General features: G+C 34.4%; 1 protein-coding gene across 2 annotated transcripts in view; it reads left to right on the top strand.

The window, feature by feature from the left end:
- LOC138707797 (uncharacterized) overlaps positions 1-12022 on the top strand; it is a 46658-nt gene that overhangs the window by 29197 nt on the left and 5439 nt on the right. For both annotated transcript variants that reach the window (XM_069837726.1, XM_069837727.1), the window contains exons 2-5: positions 9373-9529; positions 10039-10063; positions 10960-11001; positions 11489-11530. In XM_069837726.1, the coding sequence (XP_069693827.1) occupies positions 9497-9529; positions 10039-10063; positions 10960-11001; positions 11489-11530 (142 nt within the window). In that variant the 5' untranslated portion in view covers positions 9373-9496. The remainder of the gene's footprint in view (positions 1-9372; positions 9530-10038; positions 10064-10959; positions 11002-11488; positions 11531-12022) is intronic.

Genomic DNA, 12022 nt, shown 5'->3' on the forward strand with positions numbered 1-12022 from the left:
AAGCGTATGACAGCATTAATCACGATATTCTCCTTCGAAAAATATACAATTATGGCATCCGGGGTCAAGTACACAAATTGATTAAATCTTACTTAACTAACATATATCAAATTGTTGAAATAAATCACGGAAGTGGAAAGTTCAGTTCACCAGGTAAAGAAAATACCAAAGTGGTCCTACAGGACTCCTTGATCGCACCTCTCTTGTTCTTACATAAATGATCTTCCATTAAATCTATCAAATGCACATTTAACAATGTTTGCTGACGACTGTACTTTCATTCTTCTTGAAAAACGATACAAGAACTCTATTTTACTACCTCTCGAACTATGACAGATTTTCACAAATGGTGTGCTAGAAATCAGCTCATGTTTAATAGTTCCAAAACTTAATTCATATTGTTCAAGTCCAGTGTCATCCTAAGTTTACCGGCTAGTAGCACAATTTTTCTTTAATAATATGGCAATAGAGAAAGCCTCAACTTGTAAATTCCTCGTCTGAAAATCAACTCCCATTTGAATTATAAAGGTCACGTGCACTCCCTTTCAAATCAATTGTCGAGTTCCGCCTATCTCATCTCTAAATAATTTATTATTGTCACAATACTACAACAGGAAAACTCTCATGTCTTGCTATTATAGCTACATATACTCCAAGATAAAATACGTGGGGTGCAGCAGATCAATACTTAATAGATAGTATTATTGTCCTACAAAACCGATTAATTAGGACCATTTTCAAAATTAAACCTCGCGACTCTTGCAAATGTCTATTCAAAGAACAACAGATTCTTACATTTCCGTCCATAATTATCTTCTAATGTGCCCAACATGCTTTCAAACATAGAAACTTATTCAAGCGAAATTCTGATTATAATTCTTATGATAGGCCTAGACAAGACCGTGAAATATTACAGTAACAAACAACATAGAAATATAACAAAACTGAATGAATGAAAAGAAATAATATGCTAAGCAAATAATAGAGTACGATCCAAGAGAAAAATGTAGTGCAAGAAAACATAGGAATCGATGGACTGAAATGGAAAGAGATTTAATGACACCCGTGATTGAAGGTGTTGATATAATTTAGAATCTGTTTCCCGTAATTCTTTGAAGTCATTTTAAAGGAGGTGAAGGATTAATTCGAGCATTTGCGCTGCACAAAGTTTCGTTGTTTCTGTTTACATTCAGTTTGTGCGTAGCGATTCTGTCACTAAATATTTGGTCATGTCCTAATCGGTGATCTAGTGGTTGCCACGATTGGGACTTGATTCCAGATTCTCAGTTTGAAATCAAAGTTGTTAGTATTAAAGATAACGCTGTTCTCAATATGTTGGATTTACATACCATTTATTCAACATCCGCGATATTTTAATATTGGTTCTTTATAAATATGTTTTTGTGGATTGCATTTTACTTGGGTACAAATTGTGTAATACCGCTCTCATAAGCGGGGTCTAAAAATAAGGAAACAATAGGATATTAATCTTTTATGTGCAGTAATTATTGATCTTATTTTGTAAGTTTCTCAGTAAATGGTTCATCGATCTCTTATCTCAAGATTTAATGTGCACTGTAGCTAAATCTTGTTTCTCAGAAAACGATTAATATTTTACGCGCTGTATTTACGATGCAAGTATGACATCACTCTAGCTAGATGTTCATTGTGTTATTCGCGTAATATTACCAAAAGCTTGTTATTACATTTTAATATATCTACGCACGCTTGTCCACCATCGAGCTCAGTTTTTCTTTATAACAATTAATTTGAATATTATTTTTGTGTTTGGCGTCTCCACCTTGGTTGCAAAACCTATTTTACCTTTGGAAGAGTAGCATTCGGAAACTCGCCTCCTGAAAGACGAACTCACTTAAGTCTTAATTTCGATTCCGTTGATAATTATTACTTTTTTCTATAAATGAAAATATTGTAGCTTTGCTTACTTATAAAAGTGGTCCCTACCCAGAATCGTTACTGGTTTCCGAGGCATAGCGAGTTAAACGAGCGTCAATTGTCAATTTTGATGATTTAGTTAAAATATTTATATCAGATAAATAACATATATGCTGATCAAAATTTTTGTTTGCTAAAAGAAAATGAAATGTCTATTCCTATAGACTTTTTCATGGTCATTTCAAATTCTTTGCAAAATGTATGGAACGTCTAGGGTTTTTGTTTGCTAAAAGAAAATGAAATGTCTATTCCTATAGACTTTTTCATGGTCATTTCAAATTCTTTGCAAAATGTATGGAACGTCTAGGGTTTTTTGTCTATTGCATTGGGTTTCAAAAACATAATTAAAATAAAGATAAACATATTTGCACTTAGCAGATACATTCGTTTCATTCTATTGGGAAACGACAATGAAAGTTGTATATTGCATTCACAGTTTCCTGCTCAAGGGCACGTCTTTCACTGCAAGTCCAGCATTCTCTAATTTTTTATATTTTCTGCCTTCCTCTTAGTGTCTGCATATGATCCATATTTCTTAATGTCGTCCATCATCTGATATCTTCTTCTGCTTCAAACTCTGCTTCCGTTCACCATTCCTTCCAGTGCATTGTTCAGCAGGCAGTTTCTTCTCAGCCAGTGACCTAGCCAATTCCTTTTTCTTTTCCTGACTAATTTCAGCATTATTCATTCTTCACCCACCCTTTCTATCACAGCTTCATTTCTTATTCTGTATATTTCTCCATTTTTCTGCATATCCACATTTGAAACGATTCTAGTAGCTTCTCCTATCTTCATAATGTCCATGTTTCTGCCTTATACAATGCCACAATCCACACAAAGCACAAAGTCTATAAGCTTATATTTAGGAGTTTAGTGCATAATTTAACGATAGGAGTGTATAGGTGCATACATAACAAATTTTCTGCATGCTTGTTTCTAAGTTTCTCGTTTTTGATTTCGCTGTCGATTTACCGTATTGGTCAGTAGGTCAATTTTCAATTTTCTTTCGATCACTTTCACCACACTCAAAAATGCCTATTCCCATGGTGGGAATCAAACCCGCAGCCTTTTGAGAGAAAGTCGCTAATGTATTATATTTATCCCAAAGTTCAAAAGCACCTCTAAGTAAATCTCGAAATGAAACTCTTCAGTGCATCTAACTTACTACACTCTAAGTTAATAAATGCATCCATACTTCCGTATTTTTATTGCACAAAACATTCCGATAATAATAAATATATTTTTACCTTTCATCCGAGCCCAAGTCTAAATGAAGTGTTAAACGTGTCAAAAAATGTTTAAAACAATACGAAATAATGTCAAATCCTCTTCGGTTTGGAGTGGAATGACTCTTCTGCTAGGGCAGGAAAATGAAATAAGACAGCTCCATTTCATAAAGTGATAATAATAATAATAATAATAATAATAATAATAATAATAATAATAGGCTAATAATAATAATAGCCTAATAATAATAATAATAATAATAATAATAGGCTAATAATAATAATAATGTTAATAAGTTTAAACACATGATATTCTTTCCAATTTTCTGAATTTCGAAGTGAGTCACAGTTGTGATTAATCGGCATAGATGTTAGACTATTTATGTGATATAAATATTTTGATTAAATTTTAACTCAAAACCTTAGACAATGGAAACATTTTATAAACCGATTTAAAATCAGTGCGACAGATTTGAAATCTTCTACAAGAAGCCACAGTGGGTTCTCTTTTAATAGACGAAAGGTCGAGTCGTTAGTCCTCCGCCGAGCGAAAACGCTCGTTTATTTAACTCGCTGTAACCCATAAACCAGTAACGATTATGAGTAGCGATCACTCTCAAAAGTAATTTATATTCTTTCTCAACAACACTCTCGTTTTGACTCCCCATGTGAAGTGAAAAATAAATAAGTTTGTCGTTTACTAACATTTGGAGATGTAAATGTCTGTTCTGAACAGATCACTTCGAAGTTAGTATTTTTTCTCATTTTTTTTCAAAAAAAGATTTTAACTTCATATTTTTTTATATGCTTTCCATAGACATTAACCTGTAAATAAAATAAATTAAAGTGCGATTGATTGACTATTATAGGAGCTATCATTTGATAAAATAATGTTAACAGAGCGGTAAAATAATATTGTATTCGTTTTCTAGCTGCAACCGGTAGCGAAAGAACCAAAATGCTGAACGATTATACCTAGTCTTTAGACAGCCCTAGCAAAAATACATGCGTCACTATCTATCTTAAAACATGCATCCATATTTTTGTCGTTGCATTGCACAGTGGGCCATAATCTCATTCCAGATGGAAAAAAAAAAAAATATATATATTTTTTTTTTTCAAAGTCACTGATGTTGGTGTTTCTACTTTGTGAACACTAACCAAATGTCTGCACTTCAGAAATCCGCAGCGCAGAAAGGGATTCGGAAAAATTAACAACAGTAAATATATGGCGGAAGTAGATGAATGATAAGCATTTCGGCGGTGCACATCCCATTTTGAGTTCAAGCGATGGGTGTGTACGAGTTGGGTCCGAATAAATACATATACGAATATTTAGTACCAGTTAGGTCCCAGGGTAAAAAGAGTACAGTACTAGTTGGGTCCATTCCGTGCAGGAACTTGTGCTCTTATTCATGGATGTTAAGATACACCTACATATTAATCACTTTATATACAAGAGTTGGTTAGACTCATAGTTCACACACAGTCTAGTATATAGTCACGAAGCTCAATACGTAGTAAATATGCATCCATAGATAGTTGCTAATCATGAGGATCGCTACTATCGCCTCATCACAGACAATGCGAAATAGTACCTGCACAGTCTATTGTTTCTACTGTAGTACCCTCAACAACTCAAGCTTCGTGACTGTATATACTAGACTGTGGTTCACATATCATGTTGGTACTAATTACTGTGAATCTTTCGACAGCTATCTGGTATCGATTACGATTGTACAATTTATCAGGTTTATTCTAATTGCTGTGAATCTATCTACTTAACTGGCCCATATAGGTCGGAACTAACTGTTCAGATGTCGATGTTAGATTTCATTTATTGGTGAACAGTGAGGCTCTCGTTCACTGCCATGGGTGACCGCGAAGAAAGAGTTGTAGGCTATGTAGTTAAAAGGTAAAACCAATGTATCTTATAGATGGCTTCAAGTATACATTTCATTGCGTTTCCACCAATAACATGGGCTGAATTTCGAAGGAATAGTCGAAAGTACAACAAAACAACTATGAATTATCTCATGCAAAGTTGAACGGTTTATTCTATACAGCTCATCCTAACATTTTTCAATTCATAGAGGTGTTAAAAATCCAGATTGACACATAGTCGGTGTCAGAAGTCCAGTAAGAAAGACGAGACCTGTAATACTGTTGAGGGAGGAATTTATACGGAATATGAACGACAAAATTTCAAACTCAATCAGTAGATTCGAGTACATAAAGGCACTGTCTTATAAATCTCTGCCGAAGACATGAGCGTATTAGCAATAAGTGACTCTGTATTCTATTGCATATGTTTTTACGAAACTGAGCAACATTTTTAACCATTCTTTCGGCAGTCCGAAGACTGTATAAAATGGGAAGGAAAATGTTGCATACTCTGGGACCCAACTAGTACAGTCACTGTTTACTCCGAGACTCGCGACCTAACTAGTTAACAACTCCGACCGCGGGACCCAACTAGTAAAATCCGGGAGCGATGCAAGGGAAGATCGTTCTGTGTTGTGCTTCAATAATATATATATATATATATATATATATATATGCAGTATATGAAGTTTAATTAATTTATTCCATGTCAATCTGTAATAAGAATGTTCGCATTTACTGAATTGAAAATTAAATTTTCGGTCATGAAGTTCATATAAAGACTGAGATTAAACAAAATCGGCACTCACTCATTCGAAATTTTTGTGACCAAAACACAAAACAACATTTGGGCTTTTATCTTATATTACGGTTTAACTGCCAACGCATGCTTTTTTTTTTTTAAATATATAGGGTATTTCAAAAGTCAGTTCAAACATTAAACCGTTATAAACATCATAATATTTGAGAGAGGGAAAAAAACAAAAACATCACAGTGTTGGGCAAACAACGGGGTTTACAAAACATTGGGAGGATGTCCGCCGTTCTCTTGTTCAACGTACAGCATTCTGTCTGCGACACCATGCACAGCATTTTGGAGATAATGTCTTGGAATATTTGCAATTTCTTGCGAGATGGCATCTTTCAGTTGCAGTAGGGTTGTTGGATGTGTCAGGAAAACTCATTCTTTAAGGTAACCCTACAACCAAAAGTTGGCCGGATTGAAATCTGGAGATCATGGAGGCCACATTTTTGGAAAGTGCCTACTGATGACACGATCACCAAACATCTGCATAATTAATTGTTTTGCAGGGATAAAGATGTGGGGTGGAGCGTAATCTTGCATTAATATTATGTTTTCTATGTCGTGATTCCTCGGTCTAGGGATGACCAAGTTCTGTAACATGCTGTAGTAGCGCTCTCCGTTTACTGTAACACTCTGTCTTATTCCATTATTGTCCACACCTGTGGAGTAACGGTTAGCGCGTCTGATCGGGAAATCAGGTACCCCGGGTTCGATTTCCGGTCGAAGCAAGTTACCGGGTTGAGGCTTTTTCAGGGTTTTCCCTCAACCCAATATGAGCAAATGCTGGGTAATTTTCGGTGCTGGATTCCGGACTCATTTCACCGGCATTACCACTTTCATCTCATTCAGACGCTAAATAACCTAAGATGTTGATAAAGAGTCGTAGAATAACCTACAAAAATTAATGGTGGAGTTAACACGCGTAATTGAGGTTCTTTTTCCGACCGAAGTCATCAGTAGGCACTTTCCAAAAATGTGGCCTCCGCGAACTCTAGATTTCAATCCGAGCGACTTTTGGTTGTGGGGTTACATTAAAGAACGAGTTTTCCTGACACATCCAACAACCCTACTACAACTGAAAGACGCCATCTCGCAAGAAATTGCCAATATTCCAAGACATTGTTTGCAAAATGCTGTGCATAGTGTCGCAGACAGAATGCTGTACGTTGAACAAGAGAAAGGCAGACATCTTCCCAATGTTTTGTAAACCCCATTGTTTGCCCAACACTGTGATATTTTTGTTTTTTCCTTATCTGAAATGTTATGATATTTATAGCGGTTTAATATTTGAACTGACTTTTGAAATACCCTATATATTTTTATTTTAGGTGACGGCGAGCAAAAGAGGCCTTCGGTAACTCGTAAAAAGTTATTTGCAAAGTTTCAACAATGTGTGCATTGTATTGTAGCCTGAAGGAATGGAATATGATCGAGTGTGGCTAGTTCTCACGGACAAAGCGTTTTACGTGTTACTGGCTATTGCCAACCTGAAAGCTCTGTACTCTAATCTAAAACGTGTTACCTGCATTGCATCGAGTTTGTGAGGCACTAAAAGACGAATATTCATATGAAAATGAATTTGAGTCTTCATTAAGAAAATACTGAAAAAGTCTCCTGCTAGAATACAAAATTATGTTGAAATTACAAAACTTTCTCTTCCACATTCTCCAATCCTCACTACATCAGGTACTTGGTTAAAGGCTGCAGTGTTTATTTGTAACCATTTTAATTCTATATGCGATATTTTAGATGCTTTAACAAATGATTCTTCAGCTTGATAAAAAGCAAAGAACTAGCAGGTTAACAGGAATTGCAAGATGAACATCTTACTGTGCATGGTTACTCTTTCCTGAGAACTGTCCTTACAAAGTTGGAGGAGTATTGTCCTCAGAAAGATGTACAGTGAGCTGTTTTGATGGCTGTGAAGAAAGCACTGGAGAAACAGATCTTTGTCAAAAATCCTGATGTTGAGGATGTTACAACAAACAAGGATCTACATTACCGACTACAAACAAAATATACACCACTTGTATCTGTTGAAGTAGAACTTCCTTTTCTACATATAAATATTTACTTAGTGACCGGAGGTGTAGCCTCGCTGAAAAAAAAAATGAAATATTGAATGTGATCTGTTATAACAGTTTTCTGGAGGACTGACTTTAATGACATTGTGCTTTGGGACAATTTTTAGTCTGACTTCTTAATACATGAGTGAATTTTGTGTCCTTATACGTAATGTAATAGGTTTGGCTACTATTTGCAATGAATAATTGCATTTGAAATTTCCACATTTTTTCGCACATTTTTCAATTAAATGAAGGCAACTATTTTGCGCATTTTTGACCAGAATTTTGGAGCTAAATTCCTAGCTATAATTATAAATAGCAGATTGTTTACAGGGTGTTTTAAGGGACTTATGAAATCTATTTGTTATTTTAAGAATGATTTTAAGGAAAGGTGGAAGTTGTGCTGGGCTTTTGACAGGTTTCTGGTGAAATATTCGGAATAGCTGAAGGTTGAAGTTCCTTCAATAAATATATTTTTTCTCTGTCATTACCTTCAATGTTAAATGTTCTAATTTTTATTAAGAAAAAAATATTTTCTGAAGGAATAGTTAAGAGATCCTAGACTTTGTTGTTGATGTAGGTCTATAAAACTTTCCAGTAAAGGAATCTTGTAGATATTTAAATAATTATATATTTTAGTATGTAAATGCTTTACGGCTGTAAAAAAAAATATTATGCAACTTTGATATTATTTTTCACAGGTAATTATTAGCTATTTTAATATTCTGAATAGTGTTTTATAAAGTGTAATGTATGTACCTATATTAAGGATGAAATATTTGGTTCATTTAGATTCTATAGTAGCTTAAATATAAAACAAAAAATGAATTTCACTAAATTTTTGCAAGGCAATGGTATACCTCCCATCTTAAATATGTTATAGGGGAGAATCGGGTAGTATCGGACATCGGGTAATATCGGACAGTGAGTTTCTTTCATCTACCACACAATGATAGTACCTGATTGACATGGCTACGTTTCTGTGATGTCGCATAGAGAAACGTAACCATGTCATTCAGGTACTACCATATGGTGGTAGATGAAAGAAACGCACTGTCCGATACTACCCGATGTCCGATGCTACCCGACTCTCCCCTACAATATTGTAATCCAGTACTATGAAAATTGCTCATAGAATTATGCTCAACATTTGAAATTGACACTGTCTTGAACAGAAAAAAAATATGTGCCCTGTAAAAGAATAATTCACCGCTTTAGACTATAAATGTTAACTTCGGAATTATGAAGCACAGCTAAACTTGTCCCAGTGAAGAACGTCATTCAGAGCAATAAACGGCAACCTGTAACTTCGAGAAGTTTTTCTGTGCAATATCTTGCCCTACTTGCAGTATGCACAATAAAATTTCTTATGGCTTTCCAATGCTCTTATCAACTTATGTTCGTTACAAATAGGTAATCTTTCTTCCTTCTCTAGCTTGATTCTCTGTCCTTGTCCCACGATCGCGCGTCGAGAGGCGTATATAAGAAATATGATTCAGCGCTGGAGCAGAGAAGAGCAGTAGCCAGTACAGCCATTCCAAACGCTTGCCACAGCGGACATGATGCTCGTTGGTTATCTGATCCTGATGCAGGTAAGTCCAATTACTTTATTTATTTTTTTATTTTATTGGGTTATTTAGCGTCTGAATGAAATGAAGGTGATAATGCCGGTGAAATGAGTCCGGGGTCAAGCACCGACAGTTACCCAGCATTTGCTCGTATTGGGTGAGGGAAAACCCCGGAAAACCCTCAACAAGGTAACTTGCCCCGACCGGGATTCGAACCCGGGCCACCTTGTTTCGCGGCCAGACGCGCTGACCGTTACTCCACAGATAATAAGGATTAGTTAGTATAATTTTTATTTAACTTTTTTATAGCATGTTATTAGTCGCATGGTCATAGTGTACTTAAAGTTATGTTAACTATTGTTGAACAGAAATGAGTTATATTCTAGTCCGACTCTTGCTTTTCAAGATTTCAGCTTAATTTTACACCTTAACCACTCTGTCGCCTTAGTTTGCAAAGTTTAACTAATCTTTTGTTATTTTTATCGTGCTTTAACACAATTTCTAACATTTTCTTCTTTATGAAATTGTTGCAGGTCTTATTTGCATATCCCATACACGGTGAGTAATTTATGTACTTGTTATTTTGAGGGCGTGGAGTTAGAATTACCCCTGTAATCTAATTTTCATTATCTATAAATTAATTAATTAGGATTATCTCTGCAAAATACATTTGGCACAGTATATTAATACATTTTATATTAAGACTGAATACAATGCTTACTGCTGTATTAAAGAACAATGGTGATGGAATTTGTAAGTAGTTCCGAAACGTCGGAGACAGTCTTAATACACAGTGTAAAATCCAACATTATTCTTGTAAAATTTTTGCTATATTTGCGAGACACAGATTTCATTGTATGTTATTTTAGGTACAAATTCCGTTTACGCTACCAATATTTAAGACGTTAAAAGCAACAGTGGCGTAAGTTAGGAGTTGCAAGGCATGATGTTTGCGTTGTATGCAATTGAAAAGTCTGTTCAAATATAATTTAAGGGGCTATTTGTGCAAGTATAATGTTGTTTGATACTTTAAATACAAGAGAAAATTTCACAGTTTTTTTTTTTTTTTTGACATTCATAAGTTGAATGTCGAAACATCTGACTTACACATCTGTTGCTTTGAGACCCTCATTTATTACTTACTAATACAATTTTCTCTGTTTTTGTATTACATGGAGAAAAGCTACTTAATACTGACTCCGACTTTATAATGTGTACATTATTTTTGTTGAAATAATGCAATGAATTGATTTAGGGTAAACCAAACTATTGTTATTAGAATTCTCAGATAATGTAAATACTTGATATGAGAATAATTAAATGTAATCTGAAGATATTTTTCCTGAAACTTTGTAGTTGCGCGAAATTGTTTGTATTAGGGGAGAATATTCAATATAAATATTGCTATGCATTTTTACTAATCAATGTAACACATTTCTTTATCCAACATATAGGAGCCCGTTTGACGATGGTGAACCATGAATCCTCACCAGATGGTAAGTCTGTTATACTTAATAATAATAATAATAATAATAATAATAATAATAATAATAATAATAATAATGACAATTATGTGACACAATTAAGTTATGGCAATAAATTTGGCATGTGTGTGTCTGACGATGTTCAATTTCTCAATGATTTTAAGGGTTTCTTAAAGCCATAAGGTTTTAATTGGATACTTTATTATGATTTATTTTTGCATTCTTAAGTTTTTAGCAAAGATATTGGACAAGTATCTTGGTACAATATATCTTGAAGAAATATGATTGTGGCTTCTTGGGAAACAGTGAATTTTCAGGACTTCAGTCCTCCTTTTTGCGTACGAATTCTACACTGTAGTAATATGGTGGTTCCTGCTTACCCAGAGAACAATTTTGTTTACTTTATTGCATTAAATGTAACAATTTAACATTTGCTTTTATTATTGGGGTGTAGCTCGTTTTTTTTACAATATAATTTTTTACTCTATTATCTGTGCAGGGAGCATGACGAAAGTATTCCAGGCCACTTTCCGCCGTAACGGTAAGTCAGAATATATTTTTTTTTTCGTGTAGATTAAAATAGAAAAAGAATTTATTTCGTCTCTATGTTTCTTGTCTTAATTTCGATAACAATTTTTCAGATATGAAGTTATGAAATAGAACGTGCACATAATTATTTTAAGGTTTATTGTTTATTAATTGTTTGACATTATTCGTCAAAGTTTACTTTACATTCAATCAACATTCCTATATCGAAAGTCGAGTTGGAGAGTTATATGGAATGTTAAGCTATGTGACTGTCTTATAATTAGGTAAATTCTGAAAAGTACGTAGGTCGACAATTTTAAAAAGGGCATATTCAGTTTATATACTTATTTTCCACATTAACTGCAATGATAGAGATACAATACTCCAGATAACATTAAATGACAAAAGGATTCGTTTCTTGAACGCATTCCCTCGACAACGAACGAACAAATTATAAAAAGCATGCTCTCCTCGGATTTCCATCATGACATACGCAGTAATTGGG

The sequence above is a fragment of the Periplaneta americana genome, chromosome 10 (assembly GCF_040183065.1).
Source record: "Periplaneta americana isolate PAMFEO1 chromosome 10, P.americana_PAMFEO1_priV1, whole genome shotgun sequence".
Taxonomy (NCBI): Eukaryota; Metazoa; Arthropoda; class Insecta; order Blattodea; family Blattidae; genus Periplaneta; species Periplaneta americana.